The following is a 26907-nucleotide window of genomic DNA, read 5'->3' as shown; positions in this document are numbered from 1 at the left end:
TTCTTATTCTCAGTGGTGATGCAAGTAATGAGCCATATTGGCAGAGCAGTTCAAGCAAAGAAAACGCCCAGCATGCAAGCAAAGAATTTGAAATGTTTTACCTCTTCTGGACGTAGTTCGGTTCCCGAGACTAGGTCCTTTAATTCATGATGTTGAAAGACTAGGTCGATTTCGAAGTTCCACTCTCGGTGGTTGGAGCCGTCGAATTTCGGCAAATGGGCTACTGCCCGAAAAGGTTGGTGGTCTTGGATCTTGTGTTCGGCCATTGTTAGTTACCAGGCAGCAACGTGTTTCTGGGCCCATAATCTATTGTAATAATTATTCTAACAAATTAGAACACACACAATTGGTCTCAACACAACACAATATATTTGCTGATAACTTCCACACATATATATAACTGAACAAAAGACTTGAGTTCTTACCCTCTTGAGAACTAAAGAGAAATAGAAAGAGTAGTACTGATCAGTGGCGTGTACCGAACTTAAAAATGCCGAGTCGAAGTCGACCGACTTTTGTAAAATGGAAAGTCGAGTCGAGTCGAAAAAAGTCGACTTTAATCGACTTTTACCGAACTTTTCCGAACTTTTTATGTAGAGTCGAAAAGTCGACTTTTAGTCGATTAAAAGTCGAAAAGTCGAAAATGCGACTAAAAGTTGACTATCATACCATAATTTACTCTCAACAGGGAGACCCTCTTTAAATCACGTTTCAAGATCGTAATTTCTAGTTTATACTAAAAGAGAAAAAGTGTAAAAAAACATGCAACTTTCAACCGTTATTACATGAATGAATGTGTTGTATTTTCTCGATTTTAGTTGTCTTTATTCCTTCCTTTTTTTCCCTTCTATTTTGTAAGAGCATCAGCCAATTTGGGTGCATACATTTCGGGAGGGGTATTATAAAACAAAAACAAACTCATATCCACATTTTGAGGGGCCAAACAAGACCTATCTGCAGTCAATGTTCTGCCAGCAGTGCTATTGAGCCTCTCATTCATCGCAGCCGACGGCATAACGCTGAAAACTTTCCTGGCAACTTTGGAAAGTTTCGGAAACATTGACTGGCGATCCTTCCGCCATAAAAGAAGGTTACAATCTGCCGTTTGATGCTCTGCTATATCTGGGATGGCAAGATAAGTGGACACTTCCATTCTCAGCATTTTGATATCTTCCAGCGGAGGGTTGCGTTTGCGCATCTTGCTCATTAGTATAGATAGCTGAGACTGAGAGACTGGCCTTTTCGAACCAGATTGATGGGAATCAGGGGATGCCGCGGTTGATGATGATTGAGTCTCAGTAGTGGGGAGCACCTCAGCTGAAACTCGGCCGATGGATGTCTCGAATACATCTATCCCGCGGATGAAATCATCCTCAAACTTGAATCCGAAGGAGGCCTTCCAGCGAGGGTCCAATGTAGACGCCAATTTGTACTGCGGATCTTCTTCAAATTCAGCGAAACGTTTCTGGAGAGCATCGAACATCTTCTTCTTCAGTGCAATTAAAATTGGATGCTGCACTGGCGGGTCATAATCTTCTTCGCCATCATCACAATGTTGGTTCTCCTCCTCCATCCTAGTAGGAAGTTCGTCCATATTTGCGAATTCCATGTCCATGTCCATCTCTCCCCTCACGTAGCATGCCATCAGCTTCATGCAGGCGATGGTGGGCAGAACGTTTGAAATCTCTGGAGTGAGGTCCCGTTGCATGAGCTCAGAGCTTTCTTGAAAAGTTGTCAGGAACTCTAGGAGCTGCTGAAGAAGTTTTCGTTCGGAGTGGGTGATCTTCAGGTCGGACTTGTGGTAGTCAAGCATCTCGTTGATGACCCGGAAGTTGTCGAGAATGGACTGTATCTGTAGACATTTGCTATTCCATCTAGTCTTGCAGTCCGTCTTAAGCGTGGTAATCTTTTGAGGATTACTGGTATCAGCTGCCGCGTAGCAATGGTCTTGAAGATTATGATTGCTTTCGTCCACGTTTTCCGGTATGGCATCCAACAGAGCCTTAAGCTCCTTTTGTTTCTTGGTCACCTCTGCTGCTTTATACCGAAAGAATGTGAGAATATTTGCAAATTTTAAGAAGATGGCTACGATTTCTGGAATCTGGGAGAGGGTGTCAACCGAGATGGCCGAATCGATTTTGTGCGCAACACATGGTGAGCGAGGAAATTTCAAAATGTGTCCAGCGCACTTCATGTTTGCCCCCTCATCGGTCACATAAGTCGGCTTGGCCGATGCGAGGCCGAATTCCTGCATGGTCTTGTTGATTGCATCGGCAATATTCTTGCCAGTATGATGGTCGTCAAGGTGCCTGTTGGACAGAACAAACCGGACGAATTTCCAGTCTGACGTGATAAATGAGACGATGACTGAAAGGTAGCCCAATCTGCGATGATCATCGGTCCACATGTCCGATCCAAGAGAGAGGTGGATGGAATCTTGTAGCTTATCAATGACGACCTTCTTTGCGTTGTGGTAGTGGTCGACAAGATGCGTCCTCATCAAAGTCGTACGATCTGGTATGATGTAGCGAGGCTCAAGAACGTGGAGTAGCCAACGAATGCCACGGCCCTCCACAAACGAAGCTGGACGGAGATCCAAATAGATGAATCCGGCTAGAGCTGCAGTGATCGCCTTTACTCTTTCGCTGGGACGCGGCACTATCTTCTTCCCGAATCGGCCTTCAACCATGTAGTCATGGACGGATGGGCTTGAACCACTCGATTCCGGAGGGAAGTCACGAACATCAATGACGTTTCCATGCTGCCGTCTTAAATGAGTGATGTGCGTAGTTGTTGTCCCGTGATACGCAAAAACATTTTTAGGCTTGCCGTTAAGGAGTCGCTCAGTCGGGCATAGATTTCAAATGATCTGATTATCACTATCTTCAACCATCGTCATATGTTTCCATATAGCCGACCTGGAAATCTTGCCAGTTGGAGTGACATGCTCTTCTTGTTCCTCTCCATTGTCCCTCTCCCTCCTCTTTGGTGGGGGTACAGATTGGGGCCTTTGATTTGAACTGCTTCTCGAACTCGAAACTCTTTTGGCTGATACTGAACTTCAACGTCGTCCTCGGAGGTTTGATCTTCCGCGAGCCGAGGATGCAGCCGGACCGATAAAAGAAATTTCATCGTGATCGAAGGTAGGAGCGGGTGTGTTAGCCAATGAATTTGAAGAGCCAGAGGTACTTGAGCTCCAAGAAGGAGAGTTGGGGCTGTTGATATCCAAAAGGATGTCATCAGAATGATTTCCGGAATTGCGACGAGCCATTTGCGGTTTTGGGCTTGTCATCTGTATTTAAATGAATTTAATCAATAAATAAGTATTAATCGATGAAAAACTGCCAGATAATCAACGTACCAGGTGAAATAACGAAACACGAGGAGTAAATCATAAGGCCAATACAATCAGGCTATGTAAACTAGGTTCAAATAATTTTCGGCGTATTGAATCGTAGCCAAAAAAGGTTTACAGGAAACTGCCAATAAAAAGAAAGTTTGTTATTGAATATAAATTCTGTAATGGTTTGAAGCGTCAGATGTTTATCACCTTTGCCTAAAAAAAGATACAGCAGCTCGTTTGTGTAAATCCAAATAACGTGGTACCAAATATAAGATAAGAGTAATATAAGAGGTAAATACCAAAGAGAAGAGGGTAGGAATGGGGTTCAGCAACTCTATGGTTTGGCAACCATAGTTGGGCACGCTTGAGTTGGATTTCATACAACATCATTCATTCATTTTTCATTATTTGCGGTGTCCCCATTTATATTCGATGGTTTAGCAAAAAAAAATTTAAATATTGAGTAATAATAGAGCGAGAGATTATGCGCATTTTCCCTACTCTATGTAGGCTACGTAAGTATGAAACAAACAAAACAAAACCCCCCCAAAAACCAAAACAGTTGGCTGTACATATAATAAGGCGAAGGGCAATGAACTTTGTGTAATAGAACGGTGCGTCATATTAAACTAGGCTATATTGTCACAGCACAGCACCTGCACAGCTTTTATACTTTATATACAACTTATACCACTTATAGGTTGACGACCGAACTGCCAACTATACTAAATAGATTGGTATTCAACACCTATTATAGACACACCTGGCGCATTGCACATTTTCTCTGTTCGGTCTGTTCTTTTCATACACATTCGTTTATAAAGGGGAACGATTTTATTATACACTTCAATCTCTATTTTCACCCTTGTGTGACACGGTATACTCCCATTGACCAAATCTATTAACTGCTGGTGTTCTCAATTTCTCTCTATACACAGTAAAAAGGCGTATTTTTGAGCTACACGTATAGAAACTTTCAGCCGCGACTGTACTCTTACATAACCAATTTTCTCTCCTTTTATTTTTCTGTAAATTCCCCATCAGACAATATACTTTCAATCTGAGAGACAATTTGTTGTGATCCTTCAAAGTTTATTCGCAATGCCTGAACACATGCTCGCATATGCTGACATTTTATTGCAATACTGTATGTTAAGACTGCTATATATATATAGCCTATGTATGTTATAGTAGGCCTATACTCTGTACAACTCGGTACCGTAATATTAATACGATGTTGTATAATTTATGTCTGATGCACGTATACGAGGCTGGAAACAACTGCAATTCCGCTAAAAGTCTATATTCTCCGGCTGATTTTGCGCTCGCCTTCATATAGTTTAGTTTGTTCTTATAGACCTTATTAAGATCCAAAGGTATGGGTCAAGCCGACCCCTTAGCGGCGCGTTGCATTGTGAAGGGGTGCCGTTAACAGCAGATTTTTATTTGGCTCACCCGATGTGGTTTGCGCATAGGCTTTTCGGGTAAATCGTGCCCGAGGGAAGAAAAGGTAGAAAAAGAAAGTCTGGTCCCCTCTTTTTTTCATTCTTTCCTTTCCTCCAAGTATTTGAACCTAAATGCTCTTTTTTAAATCGACAACATTTATACGAATTGAATTTGTTGTTTAACAGGGCACTTGTGTGACTGGATTCTTTTCGTATCTCTGCGATTTCATCGACTCAAAAGCAGTTTGTGCCAATGGGGGCAAATGTTGCATCAGTCGTCGTGAGGGAAGCGGAGGAATAAGCGAACAGAAAACCAATAACGTGACTGCACCGACTTCAGGAGCTCGTCCTTCTCCTAGCAGTTCAAAGCCATCTGCATCAGTAACATAGACCACTGCTCGACCTACCACCGTTAACTTAAACTAAAGCAACAACTACTACCACTACAGCCACTCCTTCGACGACAACCACCGCACAACCTAAACGTTGTCCAGGTGTCTGCTTGCCAGGATTGATGTCGGCTTTCTGTTCCAAACCGTCCGTCGTCGTCAACAACCCTCCTAATCTCTGCGAGCGTGGCTCCATTTGCTGCGACTCCAAGACCCGTGATTCAGCTCCTCAATTGGGTGGGTCCAGATCCAGTTCAGGATCTGGCGGATCGACGAACAACAGACCATCCCGACCACCCACCAAAGCACCTGCTTCCGCCATGTCTGATCTGTTGAAGAATCCGTTGACCACTTTGTTGGCTGGACCACCGCTGAGCAGCCTGGCCGGCGCTGCTATGACCGTCATCTGGTAGATATAGAATTAAAACCATCAATTTTTACCAGAATTTGTGAATTGTTACGTGAATTCTTTAGGTGGAGATAAGTTGGACGCGGCACCGCAAAGACCCCAGTCGACTGGAACTCGTACGCCGTCAACGACCACGACGACCACAACGACACCAACCAGCGCTCCCCAAGTGGTCGACACCCGACCTTATTGTCCAGGCACTTGCATGGCTCCCATTCTCTCCTTCTCTTGCTTCAGTAAGTTTCCAGGATTTACAATTGGGGATACACGTAAAACGCGATTGTTTAATTATTCAATTTATTTTTCTTCCAGGCAATGCCAAAATTACCGACTTGTTCCGCTGTCCGAGTTCCAAAGTCGTTTGCTGCGCTCAAAAATCAGCCATTCGCGAATTGAAACCGTCGTCCGGCGTTTCCGTGGAAGTGCCTCAATCCGAATTCTCACGGTATGGCAAGCAAACAAGCAATCAACCTTAATTTACTTCGCATTCGAAGGTCCGTTTGGACATTTAACGATCGATATTGTTTTCGAAAAACAACAGACCGGGAGAAACACAACGCCAATGGTTCGTCCAGGCACTGATGTTGCAACACCTCCTCAACAGCTGCCACCTCATCTGGGCCCCGTCCGTCTGTTCACAGGCCGCTCCCCAACAGCAAATTCGTTTGCGGTGTCAAGGGTAACCATCGAGAACTCCGTGAATTGTCCGTCATTGAGGGTTATACCTTATACAGAGAATTTTCCTACTATTGGATTGATTTGTCGGTATCCGTACGATTGATTTGTCTAAAGAAAGTCTAAATAATCATTTGTATGTAACTTTTGACTTTTTGTTCCACAGACGACAACACCACTACTACGCTGAGCTCAGGCTTCCGCCAGGCTCGTGTTGTTGGAGGAAACGATGCTCTACCCGGTGAATATTGTTGGCAAGTTGCTTTGATAAACTCGTTGAATCAGTACCTGTGCGGAGGTGCTTTGATTGAAACCCAATGGGTCCTGACAGCCGCTCATTGCGTCACCAAGTAAGGTTTTCCCCATTCATTGTTGCCAATTGAAATGTTATTAAAATTGAGTTATTACTTTTAAATAACAGTATCGTCCGTTCAGGTGATGCAATCTACGTTCGCGTAGGAGACCACGACTTGACAAGCCGATGGGTTTAATTGTTCGGTTATCTACGTAATTGTGGTATCGATGAATTCAAGATGAAAATGTCTGAATTTGAATAGTTATGGAAGTCCTGGTGCTCAGACATTACGCGTAGCCACAACTTACATTCACCACAATCACAACAGCCAGACCCTGGACAACGATATCGCCCTGCTCAAACTGCAAGGCCATGCTGAACTCAAACCAGGTATATGCATCATTTGCTTGCCATCAAGAGGCTCTGTCCCAGAGACGGGTCGTTGATGCACGGTCACTGGTTACGGATACATGGGAGAAATTAAGTCGCTTTTCATTTAGGCGGTTAAAAAGTTAAAGAATCATCATTAACTGATTGGCGTTCTTTTCTATAACTGGGCCCATTCCATTGCGGGTCAGAGAGGCCGATGTTCCTATCGTCAGCGAAAGTGAATGCGTTAGACAAATCAACGCTGTGACTGAAAAGATTTTCATCATGACAGCGTCTAGTTTCTGCGCCGGTGGAGAGGCCGGCAACGACACCTGTCAGGTAAAACTCAGCCAAAATGAAATCAAAGGAAGAACAGAATTAATTTTTTGGGAAATTTTCATATTTACAGGGTGATGGTGGAGGTCCTTTGGTCTGTGAAGATGAAGGCTATTATGAATTGAGTGGTTTGGTTAGCTGGGGTTTCGGCTGTGGTCGTGCTCAGGTTCCCGGCGTTTACGTCAATTAAGTGTCTTCCTTCATCAGCTGGATCAATCAGATTATTAGTGTCAACAATGTGTAGCTGATAGATTTGCTGGTTTCATCGCTCTTCTTTCTGTCAAGACAAAAGAAGTAGCAAAACGCACGTTCACTTTTCCGCATCGTTACTCTAGTTAAGTTTATTCATGTAAACTTTAAATGAAGAACGAGACATGCCATCAGAGGATTGATGAGGTTCACTTGATCACCTAGTTATTTCGTTATTTCGTTTCTGGGATTCAAGCTCTTTGCATTGGTTATGGGCTACCACCATCTATGTCTACATATCTTTATTAAGCACATCATTATTTTTGGTTTGACGAGGACCCCCGTTTTTCCCTTTATTTATTTTTTTTTCGTCGAAAACGTTTGTGGTTAATCTACATGTTTATTTAAAATAATTTTCGATGGCTGTAACCGCGGTGACGTTGTGTCTTGTTAATCTGGAGGGATTTCGAAAGAAATAATGTTTTAATAGTAAATTTTAAAGTTCTACAGCATCAAGCACAATTCATTTTCTTATCCATCCCCCCTTCCCAGTGATTATTTCGTGTCTCACTTTATTTATGAAAATACTCCTTGCAAAGTATCATGTTAATGTCATAAATACAACAGTTGAATGAAAGATTTTTTAAATAAATATTCAATCCTTTATCTAAATAAGTCCTACATGTCGACTCAAATTTAGAGGAAATTTTTTAAAATTAAGACCAAGACACAACCAAGACACAAAAAAAAAATATGATTGTTTTCTTTTGCAGGTTAAAAAACAAGACACAGACAAATTTGGCGCTGTGCCCGAAACGGCTAGTCCGATCTATTCTTTTTCGAAAATAGATGGCGTGTTTATTGTTTAGTCGTCTGCATGTCTTTGTTTGGAGTTGTGGACATGAAAAAAACTGTTATGACAATATGAGTATATGACATACGCTATTGCTTCTTTCAATTTATTGACTATTTAGCAGTGATTTAGTGGTTTTCCATACTGTTGATACCAAAATATCACAGCCTGTGGTGACTAATGCAGGGTCTATAAAAAAAGATCTCTGCCTGCCGTCATTGGTATTGGTATTGGTAATTTTTAAGGTGCACGACTGCGATCAAGGATTTCGCAGTCATGGCTCTCTGAACATAGGGCCTCACGCACCGGCAGGTTTGGTTCCATTATTTTCTGGGGTGGTCAGTGCGCCATGCAGTGGTGTTCCCACGGCCTGTACACTTCTCACTTAAGATTTTGGGAAAGGTGGTGGGAGACATCTGGCGCATCGTTTGACTTCTTTCTATTTTCGATCTTCATTCCCTTAGTCACCTCATCTGTTCAGCTCCCCGGCCTTCCTGTCCGTTGAGGCCCGTCCGTGACAGTGTATCCATCATGGTTCTTAGTGAGGCTGCTGTGATTGTAGAGATGGGCTGAGGTTCGAGTTAAGGCCTAGTAGATTGTTTACGTTGAACTCCAGGTTGTTGTCACTGAACAAGTACCTCAGCTTATTTCAATGAGGTTCGTTTGCCTGGCAATCCACTAGTACATGTTTGGCATTTTCAATCTCTTCGCACCCTTTACGACAGCTTGGGTCCGCCCCCTGGTCAATTCTATTTGAGAAGGCTTTAAGGTAGTTATGTCCCGATCTTAGTCTTTTCAGGCAAACCGTGACACATCTCTCCTTGTGATAGAGCCATCTGACTAATCCTGTGGTCTTCCTCGATTGGATACAGGGCTTGTGGCAGTTCTTCAGATTAAGTAGGACCTTCTCCTTCCAGTCCGTCTTGACGATGGAAATTTTTTCTGATGGCGACAGGTTGATCTTGATCCGTGTACCTGTTGGGGATGAACATTCCCGTGTAGCCAGTCTGTCGGCCTCCTCATTTCCCCTTATTCCTACATGGCTGGGGATCCATAGTATGGTAGTGAGGGTTCCACTTGATTTAAGGCTAGCCATTGTCTCCCTTACTCCGTGGAGTGATTCATTGTTCCCTGGTGCTGACGAGGCAATCGAGCTTACCACTGATTTAGAGTCACAGTAGATGGCCACTGCCGGCACGTGTTCGTCCAGTTTAAAGGTGTAGTCTAGGGCCTGGTAGATGGCTTGCAGCTCTGCTGTGAAGATACTGGCGTGCTCCATAAGAGTCCAAGCTCTGGATACCTCTAATGATGGGATGTGTATAGCGCATGTGGTACGGTTTGTTGTCTGCTGTTTAGCTCCGTCTGTCAAGATACGTAGCGTTTCTTCCGGGACCTGGTTATTCAGGGAACTGAATAGTTCCGCCAGCGCTCTGTGATCTGCTACTGCTGATTTTTTTCGAAAGGGGGAACCAGAGGGTCCTGAAGGGTGGCGGTCTGGATGGAGGGGGTAGCTGTACGTGGAGAAATGTGCTGGCGTTCCCTCGAACGTGGCTATGCTAAGCTGGTCAATATACCTCATTTCGTGTATCAGCGCGGGAGAGCTCCTTTTCGGGTAGTCTTTTTTGATGGAGTATAGCAGTTTTGCGGTCTCGTACATTGGGTTTTGGGGCTTGATGCTAAGCTGTATCAGGTACTTCCTTGTCAGCCAAGATCTCCTGAGAGAGGTAGGGACCGTGTCGGCGTATAGAATCTCCTTTGGAGTTGAGACTTTAGCCCCCAGTATGATCCTGAGTATAGATCGATGCATCCTGTCTATGGAATCCAAGTTGTTCTTGCTGGAGTGCCCGTAGGCAATCAGGCCATAATCGATCCCAATCTGCAATAGGCTTTTAAAGAGGCGTATTAGAATTAGTACTGTCGGCCCCGACTTTGTTTTGGCTAGGACTTTGAACATATTTTTTACCGACATTCAGCTCTTTATGATCTGTTCGATGTGTGGCCTCCATAGCAGCTTGTAGTCAAACAGGACTCACAGGAACTTGGCCTTGGTCTTCGGTTGGATCCTGTGGCCGTATAGGAACAGGAGCGGGTCATCCCCTGGTTTATAGGCTCGAGTGAACGTGATTGCTCCAGACTTGTCTCATGCATGGGCAGCTTGGTGGTTTGGAGCCAAATGGCCACGTTACGAAGATGAAAAGAGGGTGGGATGGGGGGAAAATTTCCCACGTGATTGACAGAAAAATTGTTGGATTGCGTGACACGGAAAATTCTGAGCTGTCGGAGCTCAGAAATTGATAGGGAACACAACAGACACGAAAGAGTTTTCAAATGAAGTTCGATGTCGAAGATAGGGTCAGATACGGCACACACCACCTTCTTAAGCGCAGTTACTTGGGAGGAGGGGTTCAATTTCTAACTTTAAATTTCCGATTTTTTGCAGGAGGCGGGGCGGGATTCCAGGTTCGCGCCGGCTGGATGAAAGCACTATTGTATCAGGAGCGAGAGAAAGTACAGTATCCTGCACAGAAATTGGGACAGCGAATTTTCTGTCCAAAACCACCTAGTGGCTGGTCAGAAAAATTCAAGTCTTTGTTTTTAGAAAAAGGCTGTAGGCTAAAGAAAATGATTTATTTTCCAGACCAAGAAAAAGTAAAACTTGGTGAAAATAGGAAAAAACACCTTTTTTAGCATTCCAGACTGCCTCGTTTCAAAGTGAGACGTAGCCTAAAGTGCTTAAAAGTGCGTATTTTTCCGATTTTCAGCAAATTCCTTTTTTTCTTGCTCTGGAAAGTGCATCATTTTCCTCAACCTTCAGCCTTTTTCCGAAAACAATTTTTCCGACTTCAATTGTTCTAGCTTCAATAATTATGTAACCTAATAAACATCTATTAATTAGCTATTTCTTTTTTATTCGCTCGAATTCTTAAGCAACATGCTATACATTACAATAACATTACAAATCGTTAAAAGAACGTTCTCTCCCTAAAATGTAAATCCTAAAAAAGCATTATAAAAACAAGATGATTCAAAATATTCGAAGCGGTTTGGTTTCGCGTGAGCATCAAGTAGCCTAAGCGAATTTTCACAAGGAACTTTTGATTCAGTAATAATAGCGCTAGCGTTGATATACATAGAATAGAACAGATTCAAACTACACCTCGCAAGGATCCACATTGCACCTCTTCTCGTGCTGATTTTACAAAAAATTGGCAAGTGTCATAACTCAGAGGAAAGAAAAAACTAATTTAATGTTTAGTTGATTACGATTGAGTATGACCACAGTAAATTAGGCCAAAAAGGGAAGTCAACCACGGTCAACCCCAAAAATACTGTAAGTAGATTTTTTTGGAAATTTAGGCTACATTGTTTATTCTCATATTACTCTTTCCGTGTTTCGTTTTGCTGTGTAAAACCCACCGAAGAAAACTGAATTGATCATTAAAGAAAAATAAGGGTTTAAAATTTTTGGTTTTTAAAAATATTGGAGGGTTGGCGAACCGCGAGATGTCGCGTCTTATGAGCAGACGTCGCTCCCGAAGTCAGCTTGATTTGACCTAGTTAATTTTGATTGACTGAACTCGATGAAAATTTCTTCCACGACCTTAAAAAGATAAAATATCATTTGTATTAACGAGTACCAAAATCTTGCAATTTCTCACCTCAACCACCAATTTAAACGAATTTAATTTTTATTGAAAAAAGTTTGGCATATGCATCGCACTGAACCATTGAAGACTTGGGGTTGACGCTAGGTGCAATAATTCTTTTCAGAACCATTGCGTGTATAGTATATAACGGAAATGACATTAATATACTACGCACAGATAGGATCAATATACTTAAGTATGACTACAGTATACGTTTCAAGTCGGGGAGGCTAGCTCCCGTGTATTGTTAAATCCCGTGTGCATGGACACTTCCTTGATGTCCATTTCAAGAGCGTCGTGCTATCCGGTGCATTCATACGTACAGATCTAAGACTAAAACCATAAGACCATGACTGCAACATTGGATATTGAAATTTTACAGGTACAATTTTTGGTGTAGCTATTTTTGAAAGAAAATCAATAGATAAATGCTTAATTTAACATGAACTATTTCACTATGACGTTAAATGACTAATTGTAAACTTTTTTAAAATCTAAATCCTATGAACGCTAAAAATGTAACCCTTAACTACTAGCGAACCTAGCGGTATGATTGCAGTTAATGGTTTCAAAATGTTGTGCTAGTGAGTAGTGACTAGGCGGGACTTATCCGTAAAGGCGAGATAGCCCGCGGCCCGCCGTGTAGCCGTGATCTGGCCGTGATACGTGATTAGTGTAGGGTAGGTTTTTGGAATTGGGAATAGAATTTCGAAAATCTTCTTCGAAATTAAATTTTCCTCTATGTAGTCATGTAAAATTATCTACAATATATTTGAAAGAAAGTTGTGCAACACATTTTTTCATTTTGAAAAGTAATTCTTTGTAAACTAGTTTAATCCAGTTTAATCAATGTGTCATTAGATAATGTGGTTGAAAAGATGAAGCCGCTTGTAATAAGTTTTTCTTTTCATAAATTCTTCTTCTTTTCAGAATGTTTCAGTTGGAGTGGTGGAGTATAAAGAGAGAGAAATGAAGGGAAGAAGACTAATTTTCTAGTCTAGAGACTATAAAGGGAGGGAGAGAAAGACTATTCAACTACGATTAAAAGTAAACATGCTTTTTTAAAATCTAAATTATAAAAATGGTCGTTGTCGAAATTGGAATTCAATACGACCTGGTTCCAGCTGCTTACACATCTGATGCATGTCCTTTCGTGACGTTTTATGAATAATGTTACAATGGAAAATTGGTGGTAGTGCTTGTATTGACTAGAAACAGATCTGAATAAATAAAATAAGTGAAATAGCGGTTTGTTCTTAAAAAGGTGTTCGATAAAATTTACCCACCCAGATCCCGTAACAATATTGCAAATTTCGTGGAAAGGCCAGGGAAAAAAATTTAGGTAAAACATTGCACAGGATAATAAAAATCTAAAAATTTTGTTAAAAAATTTCATTGCAATGCCAGAGGAAAACATAAATTTCAAAAATGCACTAAAATCATGGAAGGGGGAGAAAAACATAACAATTTCATAAAACACGAGACTTAGACTTATTTTAGTTTCCAAATTTTTTTTACATAATCCTTAAGTGTCACGGGTATATCACCGTAGGGGATTTGATGCCTTCGAACATTTTTTGCAGCGATGAAATACAGCGGGCGAAGTTTCTTTACCAGTTTTTCAAGTAAATTAGAGAAGTTCGTATCCGGATATTGCAGTATGGAAGAGGTGAAACATTCTAACACCTGCATTTACTTGATCGATGTCGAATCCTCCATCAATGAATGACTGAACAACTGATGTAAATTGCTGAGAACGTTCGGAATAGTCATGGTTGAGCCACTCATGGGAAGATTCGATTTCTTCCATCACGAGCAGGTGTAGCGGGCTGTTGTGTCGGAAACCGACAACATTGGGATTTTCTCCTACTTTCAGCAACGTTGTTTTTTTTTTGCCGGGACGTTGCCAGAAACAAAAAACCGTTTGAATTTTTACCATGATTTTTTACAGTAGTGGTGACACCGGACAGTGGCATGAGCTCACCAAATCGTAACTGAATAAGGAGATCAATCTTGGAATTTCATAAAAGTTTAGGTTATTTCATCTAAAGATCTTTTTTTATCGTACATCAACACTGTAAGCTTAAGCTGTTGTTTACTTTTTGTTAGCAAAGTAACTAACCTTGATTTTGTAACAGTTGGTAGAAAAATCAAGTCCATCTCCCACACATTTTGATGACAGCAAGGAAAAGTAACTGACCTTCCACGTAGCTGGGATTTGTTTTCACTTCACTACGGGACTGCAGTAAGCTTTTATTTACTCCTTTTTTAAACTATAGTTACTAATATAGTTTTCATAAAAATATGAAGGAATACCTAGCATCCTTTTTCCGAAGATTTGGTTGGGAAATGATTTACCAGAACTTCCACCTAGTTTATGTTTGTGCAACTGGTACATTTCTAAATCAGCAGGTATTATTTTTCCATAAAGTTCTTGATTTTATTTTTAACAACTACATACATCTCACAACAGAACGGAAAACTGAGCCAGTTAACATCAACACAGAAGAAGATAAATTCAGCCATGAGAGCTCAAGAAGGAACCACATCTAAGCAAGAGCAGAGGTTAGAGAGGTAAATTTTTAATTACTCCTTGTTTAATAAAATAACTAACATCAGTTTTGTAACAGCTGGTAGAAAAATTGAGTTCACAATTCTTAAAATTTTCAAGACAGCTATTAGTTACTGACCTTCCACCTAGCTGAGTTCTGCTGATTCTGCTAAAGATCTGTTTTATTCTTTCATCAACACTGTAAGCTTTTATTTACTTCTTTGTTTTAGTATAGTAACTAATATAGTTTGAATTATAATAATTTGAAGGAAGACAAATGGCCACCATTGTCCAAGAATCTGAAGATTTGGTTGGCCTATCGCTTCACTAGATCTTTCACCCTAGTTGGAGCTTGTGCAATTTTTCCATTTCTAAATCAGCAGGTATTAGTTTTCCTTAAAGTTTTTGATTGTATTTTTAAAACAACCACATACATCTCACAACAGAACGGAAAGCTGAAGCAGTTAACAACACAGAAGATGGATTCTACCATGAAAGCTCAAGAAGGAACCATCACATCTCAGCAAGAGCAAGGAACTCCCGCAAAAAAAATTAAGATGGATTCGCTATTATTAGAGATTGGAAACAAAAATCATGCAAAGATGAAGGAATTGCTCGATCATGGAGCAGATGTTACAGAGACTGGCGATTTCACATTGAATGCACATCAGACCTTTGTTGGAGTTCCGCTGATGTTCGCCGCCATTCTTTCGGACCATGATGGTATTATTAATTCACTCATTCGCAAACACCCTCACTTCCGTGTCGAAGAAAAACTGATGGAAGAAACAGAAGATACTTTCATTCTATCTACTAACACCAATGTAGAGCTCCTCATTGATGTATGTGACCTTGTTGGAGCTGCTTGCATCTTACGAGGGAGTAAACGCCATGTGTGGGCCTGTTGGCGTGAAGCGGACAGGTTACGCTCTCTTCATGCCATTCCGAAGACTACTTTAAACCAAACGAACTTAGAAAATCTCATTTTCGGAAACCAAAAAGAATTTCTTAACACTCAAGAAATGAACGTGTTGAGGTGGAAGAAGTCTGTGTACTGGAAAATTCAAGCACTCTTCGTAACTCGACGAATTTTAGAAAAAAAACAGCTGTTTCCCAAACAGGTTTTTCCTGCGCAATTTTTAAAAATGCCTACTAGACGGCTGGGAAACACGGGAGTTAGACCTGTCTCGCGTTTTTTATGTATCGCTCTATCTTATCGACCTCATCGATTCGAAAAAGACACTTCTTCATGGGCTTGTCCTCCATCCAACAACATCACCTGACGTCTGTCACTGTAGCTTCGCCACCTTGTACAGTATGTTACACAATCGATTATGGATTCAACTAGAGTAAAACAAAGAAGACACTATTCTAACTTTCGACCATCTGATGACAGCCCTGGTCTTCTGTTGCGATTACCAGAGAGCAATTCGCAATTACAGTCAAAACGCAGTAATGAAAGAGAAAACTCGTGATATTTCGGACCTCATCATTACCATTCTGAAACATCTTCTGTCAATTCCAAACACAAAGACCCAAAGAAGCAAATTGAAGAGAAATCTTTCAATCTACATTCATGAACATAACCTTCCAGAAGAAGAAAGAAGGCCTAATCTTTTGATGGAGGTTTCTTCATCCTATGAAGGGAATACGTTAGACTTGAAGCTGATCAAGTTGTTGCTGAAAGTAGGAGAAAATCCCAATGTTGTCGGTTTCCGACACAACAGCCCGCTACACCTGCTCGTGATGGAAGAAATCGAATCTTCCCATGAGTGGCTCAACCATGACTATTCCGAACGTTCTCAGCAATTTACATCAGTTGTTCAGTCATTCATTGATGGAGGATTCGACATCGATCAAGTAAATGCAGGTGGTAGATCGGAGTTAGAATGTTTCACCTCTTCCATACTGCAATATCCGGATACGAACTTCTCTAATTTACTTGAAAAACTGGTAAAGAAACTTCGCCCGCTGTATTTCATCGCTGCAAAAAATGTTCGAAGGCATCAAATCCCCTACGGTGATATACCCGTGACACTTAAGGATTATGTAAAAAAAATTTGGAAACTAAAATAAGTCTAAGTCTCGTGTTTTATGAAATTGTTATGTTTTTCTCCCCCTTCCATGATTTTAGTGCATTTTTGAAATTTATGTTTTCCTCTGGCATTGCAATGAAATTTTTTAACAAAATTTTTAGATTTTTATTATCCTGTGCAATGTTTTACCTAAATTTTTTTCCCTGGCCTTTCCACGAAATTTGCAATATTGTTACGGGATCTGGGTGGGTAAATTTTATCGAACACCTTTTTAAGAACAAACCGCTATTTCACTTATTTTATTTATTCAGATCTGTTTCTAGTCAATACAAGCACTACCACCAATTTTCCATTGTAACATTATTCATAAAACGTCACGAAAGGACATGCATCAGATGTGTAAGCAGCTGGAACCAGGTCGTATTGAATTCCAATTTCGACAACGACCATTTTTATAATTTAGATTTTAAAAAAGCATGTTTACTTTTAATCGTAGTTGAATAGTCTTTCTCTCCCTCCCTTTATAGTCTCTAGACTAGAAAATTAGTCTTCTTCCCTTCATTTCTCTCTCTTTATACTCCACCACTCCAACTGAAACATTCTGAAAAGAAGAAGAATTTATGAAAAGAAAAACTTATTACAAGCGGCTTCATCTTTTCAACCACATTATCTAATGACACATTGATTAAACTGGATTAAACTAGTTTACAAAGAATTACTTTTCAAAATGAAAAAATGTGTTGCACAACTTTCTTTCAAATATATTGTAGATAATTTTACATGACTACATAGAGGAAAATTTAATTTCGAAGAAGATTTTCGAAATTCTATTCCCAATTCCAAAAACCTACCCTACACTAATCACGTATCACGGCCAGATCACGGCTACACGGCGGGCCGCGGGCTATCTCGCCTTTACGGATAAGTCCCGCCTAGTCACTACTCACTAGCACAACATTTTGAAACCATTAACTGCAATCATACCGCTAGGTTCGCTAGTAGTTAAGGGTTACATTTTTAGCGTTCATACGATTTAGATTTTAAAAAAGTTTACAATTAGTCATTTAACGTCATAGTGAAATAGTTCATGTTAAATTAAGCATTTATCTATTGATTTTCTTTCAAAAATAGCTACACCAAAAATTGTACCTGTAAAATTTCATTATCCAATGTTGCAGTCATGGTCTAATGGTTTTAGTCTTAGATCTGTACGTATGAATGCACCGGATAGCACGACGCTCTTGAAATGGACATCAAGGAAGTGTCCATGCACACGGGATTTAACAATACACGGGAGCTAGCCTCCCCGACTTGAAACGTATACTGTAGTCATACTTAAGTATATTGATCCTATCTGTGCGTAGTATATTAATGTCATTTCCGTTATATACTATACACGCAATGGTTCTGAAAAGAATTATTGCACCTAGCGTCAACCCCAAGTCTTCAATGGTTCAGTGCGATGCATATGCCAAACTTTTTTCAATAAAAATTAAATTCGTTTAAATTGGTGGTTGAGGTGAGAAATTGCAAGATTTTGGTAGTCGTTAATACAAATGATATTTCATCTTTTTAAGGCTTTTTGTGTTCCCACCAAATTGGATATTTTTAATTATTTTTGGTTTGTTTTGTTCAGAAGTCTTTGATTTAACTCATTTGTGAGTGTTTCAGGGCTCTGTAGAACACCTTTTTTCGAGAAATCATATCTTTTTCATATCGCCTTTCTCATAGCCATTTTCACTCATAGTTCCCCTCCCACTATCATCTGTCAAACCGAGCTGTCAGTGGCCCGACTTCCCTTTACTTTTCACTTTTCTTGCCTCTCTTATTTCTATATATCTTGATCCTCTCAACCACCCCTCTCGTTTCACATTATTGTATCAAATTGTCGATTTATTTATTTATTGTCTTATTCCAAAAATTTAGGTTCTCTCTCTCCGACTTGTTCTGTCGTTTGGATCAGTATAGGAAAATAAAAACAGTGATTTTACCCTGTTAATTGTAAATTGCGGAGTACTTTTTCAAGTTTTTTTTAAGCAGGAAGTGCTTGGTATAGATTCCACCCCGTCCGATCTGGTTATAAGCAATAACCGAAAACGGCTTGGTCCCCTTGGGTTTCTAGCTCTTTGAGCTTATCCTTGGTGATCTCTCTCGTCCTCCCTGAGCGATTAGCACGACCGGTGCTCAATCCGTCCTTGTGTCGTGGGCTTCTGAGGAAGTGCCAGAAACCTTTTGGTGGAGACCTTGGGGGGTTTTAGGCGCTGGTCACTCTGCTCATGCTCTGTGTAAGGGGGGGGGGGGGAACTGAGGGTAGTCGTAGTCTTCTTCTGACGCCCTGTCCGTCATTGCACTCCTCCCAGTACCAAAGAGGATCTCCTGCACTTCTTCCTTCCTTTCCTTTTCGGTTCTGTATCTATTCGTCGTCTGCCACAGTCTCACAGTCGTAGTTTAGCCTCCGGAATCCCATATGAGCCAGACTCAGTCCATGGACGAGTCTGATAGTGGGGCCTCTGAGCCCCCAGGCAGTAACAGGCAATGTAAACATTGCAATAAAGTGTTTAAAATCGTACACAATGGTCATCGCTGTTGCTCTGAGGATTGCAGGAAGGCTTGTCATGCGCAAAAGAGACAGTCGGCCAATACGTCATCGGACTCCACTAAAAATCGAAAGAAAAGGAAGAATGATAGTCGTTCCCCCGGCGTCTCTGATGCCAGCAACGTAAAGAAAGCCAAGGCCGATTCTGTCCTTGCCTTTCTAGCCGATCTTTCTGTAGACACTATTAACTCACTAAATAAGGCTGACTTGATTTCTCGCCTGTGTTCTGCTGTAGATCTACTAGCGACCCAACTTCTTTTGATTAGCGAACTTGAATCCAAGGTCTCTCGTCTTGACGAAGTCCATGTTTCTGATCTTGAGTCCAAATCTTGCTCCTTAATGATGATCTGGGAAATCGTGATGACCAAATTAAGATCCTCGAGGAAAATGCTGTCCAAATCAAGGTTTGTTTTGCTGAGCATGTATTGAGCCTCCAACAAGCCCGCCCACCGGGTTTTGCCGGGCCATCTTTTTCTGGTCCGTCCGCTCCTGGCCCGTCCTATGCCTCGGTTGCCTGTGGCAACCTTTCTGGTTCTGTTTTGGGGGCCAAGTGTGCTGACGATTCGGCACCGCCCTTGAATGTGCAAGCAGTTGAGGACTTATTGGACACCAAAAACAGTGGTCTTATTCCCACCCACGTTCGGTACAAGAACAACAAATTGTTTGTCACTCTTGACAACGAGGTTGCCGTTGCCAAAGACGCGGATATTCTCAACAAGAAGCCTGAGTTCCATGCTCGTTTTGATACTGCTTCAAAACTCAACGTTCTTTTGTCAACGTTTCTGACACGGTCAGTTTGCACAGAGTGTTGCAACACCGCAACCAACTGCTGAGAAATCAGATCCAGTCGGTTAAAGTCATTTATACCAAACCCCACACATCAGAAGGGCATGTTAAGATCTTTCTTCGCACCAGGGCAGCCAGAGACAGCATTTTGCTCAGGGGAAAAGCTTCGATTCTTGGCACGAATCATAGAATTATTCCTGTAGACCTTGACCGAGAAGTTAGACGCTGTTTCAAGTGTCAGGGGTATGGCCACACGCAAAAATTCTACCCAGCTGCCACACCCGCCTGTGGCAGATGTGCTATGCCCCACCAAACCTCAGATTGCGTTAACCCCTCCGCGTTGAAATGTGTAAACTGCGGTGGCTCTCACCGCTCTGGAGACAAACTTTGTCAGGAGCAGATCAAAGCGGTGGCACGGTACAGAGCTTTTTTTCCCCTAGACTCTCATGTGTAACGATTCTGCTTCGTCTCTACCCAAGAACGTTCTCCCTCCCAACCGTATTAGATGCATCCAGATTAACCTCCATCATTCCAAGTTAGCGTCGGCCACTCTGGCTCAGACGGTGCTGGACCTTGATATCGATGTAGTCTTAATCCAAGAGCCATATGCCTACTCAGCCGAAATCCCAGTCGTTGCTAACATCCCACCCGGTTTCTCGGCATTCCACCATCTCTCAAATGACCACGCGTATGGCTCAGTTATCCTAATCAAGGATTCCATTTCAACAGCAGACAACCTAAGTGTTATGCATCTCTCAAATTTCGCATCCTGTGTTGAACTTCATACAAAATCGGGTCCGCTGCGTTTCGCTTCTATCTACCTTCGTCCCTCCATCTCCGACTTCGCCAGCACCGTTCAATCCATCTTTGATGCTCTTTCCTCGCCCTACTCGGTTTTCGGCCTGGAATCCAACACTAAAAACTGAGTTTGGAACAGCTCGGTTAATGGCAGACGGGGTGAAGATCTGGAAACTGTTATTTTTGGCTCTGGCCTTAACATCGCTAATAGGCTTTGCGATGAGCTGGATTTTGTCCCTGGAGGCACAGCGTTTGTTGACCTCACCCTGACCGGACCACGCCTGTTCATCTCTCGGTGGGCTTTTCTGGCGATGCCATCCCTCTCGGACCATTCGTATATCTACTTTCAGGTCGACTCGCCTGTTTTTACTCCCAAACCTAAAGCTCATCCAAACAAACCTATACCTTCCCTGTCCAAAATGAATCTGAATCTGTACCGTTCCAAACTGCTTGCTGCCTCGACGACCTGGCCTCGCTTTCTTACGTGTAGTTTCGAATCAGAAGTCGAGGAAAACATTAACGTTCCTGTCACTTCGATTCACTCGTGCGCTCAGGCGGCTAAAACTTTTCGGCCAGTGTTGTCGAGAGCGAAATCCATGCCCTGGTGGTCCAGGGAACTAAGTGCACTCCGCTCCAAAACTCGCTCTCTATACAGAGCCTAGTCTGCCCAAAAGTCTCATCTCCCAAATAAACTGCTCTATTGCCAGAGCAAAGCCAGCTACCAGAAAGCCCTGCGCTCTGCAAAGCGAGCAGAATGGGCCAAACTCAGACTATCCGCCTCATCCAGCGACACGTTCCGTGCTCTATCTCCTTTCATGGGCAAATCTAGGTCTATTCCCCTCCCAAGCAAACTGCTTGTCGACGGCAAGCTTTCGTCTGACCCTTGCGAAAGGTTGTGCCAGTCACTTTTTCCGAATTGAGCCTCCTTCTAACTCTTACCACCTAGAACTAGAGGCCTCCGTCGTCCGCCCACTCTCACTCCCCGTCTATGTCCACCCGCCTGTCATCTCCGACTGGGAGCTAGAGGCGGCGCTGTGATCTCTGAACCCAAAAGCAACCCCCGGATCTGATGGCATCTCTGCTGAGATACTTATTCTCAGTCTGCCGGAAATTAAGTTCTATCTATCAGCGATTCTTAACGCTTGCTTGCAGCTGCGCATCTTTCCTTCCACCTGGAAGCGATCAAAGGTAGTGGTAATTGGCAAACCCAACAAGCTGGACTATACCAGCTTAAACAGCTTCAGGCCTATCAGTCTGGTGTCTAATCTTGCGAAGATTTTCGAGAAAGTCGTGCTCGGGCGCCTGCTCTGGTTCGCAAACGCCCACGAATGGTTAAACGACTGTCAACATGGATTCAGAGAAAATAGATCTACGCACTCAGCAGCTCACTCTTTTATTTCCTTCATTGAATCAGCTTTCTCAGAGAAAAAGGTCGCAACCGCTGCTTTCCTAGACATTAAGAGTGCGTTTGACTCGGCCTGGCACCCAGCTATTATTGCAGCGTTTTCCAGCCGTGGCTGCCCAACCTATCTTGTCAACATAATCTCCAGTTTCCTTAAGAACAGGTCGGCGGTTCTCTCCATCGACGATGTTACCTCTGTGCACCCCATGAGCCTTGGCTGTCCTCAGGGAGGAGTGCTATCTCCTTTCCTATGGAACGTACTAATTGACGATATTTTTAAACTCTCCTTCCCTCATTTTCCAGTCAAAATGGCCGGTTTCGCTGACGACCTCTCGATCGCCACGACTCACAAAGACCCTTTCGTGGCGACCAAAAATTTGCAGACCGCCTGCGATCACATTGGGGCTTGGTTGGAATCAAGGAAACTCCAGTTCAATGCGGACAAAACAGTGGTCAAGATTTTTGCCCGTAAGTGTTCGCCCGGGTCGAGCGAGCCCCTTGTTTTATCCATAAAGGGGGTTCAGATTTCCCCTTCACTTGATGCCTCGTCTTTTCTTGGTCTTACTTTGGATCCCAACCTGAAATGGCACATACATCTGCAAGGAAAAATCGTGTGGGCCAAGCGGGCCATGTTTGCTGCCAATAGCTGTATTCGCCAAACCTTCGGCTCCGATGGCCATCGCCTGCGTTTTTTATATTCCACAGTTGTTGAGCCTATTTTCTCCTATGGGGCCTCGGTCTCGATCTCTGCGATGAGAACTAAAGCAGTTGTAAAAAAACTCAGGTCCTTTCACCTCTCGCTCTGTCGAATGATTACTGGTACGTTCAGATCAGCCCCCTATTCATCCCTAGTTCTTCTTTCCAACCTCCTTCCTATTGAACTCAGACTACTGGAAATTGCGGCGTGTCGTTTTATCTCAGTCCCAGCTAACGCCCCTTTCGCTAGCTCGGCCAAAGAGATCATCCTTAAGCATCTACCCTTCCTGGCTGTCTCTCCAAAAACTGAAGTCTCTAGCTTGCCACACTCGGCAAATCATCCCCCATGGAAGCTAAAAATTCGCAGCACCACCATCCCCTCTGTAATGGTTCCGTTGCTTCCAAGTGTCCCCGGCACTCTCCAACTTTTTGTCGCTACCTTGTGCTCAAGTTCCAACCCCAGTTTTGCGTCGTGGCCACTTACAGCATAGGTATCAAGTCTGTGTATGAGGCGTCCCTTCCAAGCTCAATCTCTCATCGCTAGGCTAGCTGTATCTCACTTCTAAAAGCTTTGAAAGTCATACAGGCCTCCCAACCTACCTACTCATCCTGCAACCTATTCCTGTCTGCCAGCTCATCCATTCTTCTCCCTGCGACTCCTCTCTACCCAGAAGAAGTTACGGCGCTGGTTTCTCTCTCAGCCCTAGGCCCTTTCTGCCATCTGTTTCTTGCGGCCAATCCGTCGTCGGCCGGTTTCCTCCTCGCTGTAAGCCGGGCGAAATCTCCGTCTAATTGTTTGATGGTTCACCCCACCTTCTCCCCCAAGTTCTGCAAAAATTCCGTCAAAGATCACCTTCTCGCTGTGTGGAACAATGAGTGGATGACCGCGAAAACCGGGTCTTCAACTCGCAGCTTTTTTCCCGAGGTACTTGCCGCCCGCTCCCTCCTCATGCTGAGGTAAAACGTATTGGCCAATCAACTTATTACAGGCCACTGTCGCCTCAATCACCACCTTTTTCGCCTAGGCTACGCTCCAACCCCCGCTTGTGACTGTGGTTGGCCTGATGAAAACACCTTTCACTTTTTATTTGATTGCCCGAGGTTCTCATCTCTCAGAGGAAAGCTGATCTCGGCGTGCGCGACCTCCAAGGTCGCTTGGCCCCCTCAACTACTGGCTCTCTCCCAGTCTAGCCTCATCTGGAACACCTTCATTCGCTACCTGTCCAAGACGAAGCGGCTGTGCAGTAACGCGAGCCCCGGTTTCAGAACCATCCAGGAGCATACCGCCATGCCCAACGCAGGGCTCGGAAGGCTTCCTTCCGCCATGCCTCTGTCTCCCGCTGGGGTCTAGGCACCCTCGGCAGTTGCCGCGCTGGCTCCTGATTCGCAGACCGGAGCTGCTCATCTAGGTTGCCGTCGCCCAGCCTCTTGCCGAACTTCTCTGTTTCTTTAATCTGACCATTTCGCCAATCTCTCAGCCCCACAGTCTTGTTTAACCACAGGCTCTGGTTGTTCCGCGTTTGTGTGCTCCTCCCTAATTCGTAGCTCCTCGCAACTTTACCGCCTCACTCCTATAAACGGAGGCGCTGGGCGGCAAATAGTGTCGAGTTGTGCGCCTTCCCCCAGCTTACGGGGTGGTGCCGGCATCCGACCTAGGTCTCGGCTACACCCGGTGCCCACATCTATAAACGGTGGCGTCTGGCGCCGGGACTGATCAGGCTAGGGAGAGGGGGGCCAAGCGGGTCCTCTTTCTCTCTCTGCCCGTTTTTCAGCAGTAGCTTGCGACCGTTGCTTTCCCCTTCAGTTTTGTGCCCCAGGTCTGTTTTTCATTTTTTTTTTACAAGCTTTTACTGCCCTCCTTTCCTTCTCTCTCTGTACCCCCTAACTGTGATATCCCTCCGTCTCGCTAATACAGCGGGCCATACTCGGTCTCCGAGTCCATGCCCTTTTATATAAAAAAAAGGTCGTGGAAGAAATTTGCATCGAGTTCAGTCAATCACAATTAACTAGGTCAAATCACGCTGACTTCGGGAGCGACGTCTGCTCATAAGACGCGCCTTATTGCGGTTCGCAAACCCACCAATATTTTTAAAAACCAAAAATTTTAAACCCTTATTTTTCTTTATTGATCAATTCAGTTTTCCTCGGTGGATTTTACACAGCAAAACGAAACACGGAAACAGTTAATATGAGAATAAACAATGTAGCCTAAATTTCAAAAAAAAATATGCCATACCCTACTAAGACATGGACGTCCATGGTATATCCATGGGATGTAAATTTTGGGATCTGGTACATCCCATTTTACATACAATGGATGTACGGGGAATATCCTAATTACCTTCCCCTCGACGTACTGTGGGGTATATCCGAAGTACGTCCAAAATTGTCTGCAGTTGGGATGATCATTCCAATTGAAATAAATAAATTAGGGATATTCCAGTTGTTATTCTTTCCATACTTTTCTCTTTGATTTACCATTCGGAATTCATTTTACTTGGAAAGAAGCTTTGACTATTTCGGTAATCGAACCCGGACCATTGGAGTGGAAGGCCAGTGCTGTACAGCTACGCCACAATAGTTATATGAAAATTAGCATAGTTTTATTAACGTAGTTTGTTACTTAATCGACTGTTTAGAAAGGGCATAGCATAACACACATTAGTAAGGTTTTATCTTAACATACATATAAAAGTTCTTCTTCTACTTTTATGGGGTGATTTACGCCTTTACAGTTGGATTTTTATATAAGATATTAGGGGACCATTTTAAAATATATATTTATTTAAACTAATAACTGTCATACACATTAACAGTTGTAGCACATTTTTTTTTTATTTACGTACAGAAGTCCGTAGCGTGTTTACTAATAAATAAACTTAGGAATAAGTAAATTATAATAATAAAAATAAGTTTATTTTTTCATTTATCATGTTTATTTAGAAAGTTAAGTTCTTAACGGATAAATAATGCTGCTTGTAAAAGAAGAAAAGTAAAAAAATTTATATTTAATCGAAGATACGTTAAGGTGCGTCTACACTAGCAGTTTTTACAGACATACAGACACCGAATTTGACCGTAACTTGTCTGTAAAAACGGCTAGTGTAGACGCAGCATTAGATAGATATTAATACACAAGCTTTCATCTTTTTTGGATGAGAACTGTACGTACACCAAACATACTTCCGGTACATTCAGTGAATGTACTTGATGGTATGTCCATTGTATATGTTTTTCATATACTGTTGGGATCAAAGAATTTCTTAATTTTTTATCCATTTATGTACATACTGGTAGCGTACCCTGAACATCCACATGGGATGAGGGACGCCAACATCCCGTTGTACATACCTGGGATATCGCTTGGATGGCGCGTCTTAGTAGGGTACTTTTTTCAATAAAAATTAAATTCGTTTAAATTTGTGGTTGAGGTGAGAAATTGCAAGATTTTGGTACTCGTTAATACAAATGATATTTTATCTCTTTAAGGTCGTGGAAGAAATTTTCATCGAGTTCAGTCAATCAAAATTAACTAGGTCAAATCAAGCTGACTTCGGGAGCGACGTCTGCTCATAAGACGCGACATCTCGCGGTTCGCCAACCCTCCAATATTTTTAAAAACCAAAAATTTTAAACCCTTATTTTTCTTTAATGATCAATTCAGTTTTCTTCGGTGGGTTTTACACAGCAAAACGAAACACGGAAAGAGTAATATGAGAATAAACAATGTAGCCTAAATTTCCAAAAAAATCTACTTACAGTATTTTTGGGGTTGACCGTGGTTGACTTCCCTTTTTGGCCTAATTTACTGTGGTCCTACTCAATCGTAATCAACTAAACATTAAATTAGTTTTTTCTTTCCTCTGAGTGATGACACTTGCCAATTTTTTGTAAAATCAGCACGAGAAGAGGTGCAATGTGGATCCTTGCGAGGTGTAGTTTGAATCTGTTCTATTCTATGTATATCAACGCTAGCGCTATTATTAATGAATCAAAAGTTCCTTGTGAAAATTTGATTAGGCTACTTGATGCTCACGCGAAACCAAACCCCTTCGAATATTTTGAATCATCTTGTTTTTATGATGCTTTTTT

At 42.4% G+C, this 26907-nt stretch overlaps 1 protein-coding gene and 1 pseudogene across 1 annotated transcript; one reads left to right on the top strand and one right to left on the bottom strand.

Annotated features, from left to right (window-relative positions):
- Positions 1–847: 847 nt before the first annotated feature.
- LOC124193867 (E3 SUMO-protein ligase ZBED1-like) lies at positions 848–2689 on the bottom strand. Its single transcript, XM_046587853.1, has one exon. The coding sequence runs from the start codon at positions 2687–2689 to the stop codon at positions 848–850; it is 1842 nt and encodes a 613-aa protein (XP_046443809.1).
- Positions 2690–3661: 972 nt separating this feature from the next.
- On the top strand, positions 3662–8092 carry LOC124193866 (annotated as a pseudogene).
- The last annotated feature ends 18815 nt before the right edge of the window (positions 8093–26907 follow it).

Source organism: Daphnia pulex, chromosome 5 (assembly GCF_021134715.1).
Source record: "Daphnia pulex isolate KAP4 chromosome 5, ASM2113471v1".
In the NCBI taxonomy this organism is placed as follows: Eukaryota; Metazoa; Arthropoda; class Branchiopoda; order Diplostraca; family Daphniidae; genus Daphnia; species Daphnia pulex.
This window is presented reverse-complemented; position numbering and strand designations above follow the sequence as displayed.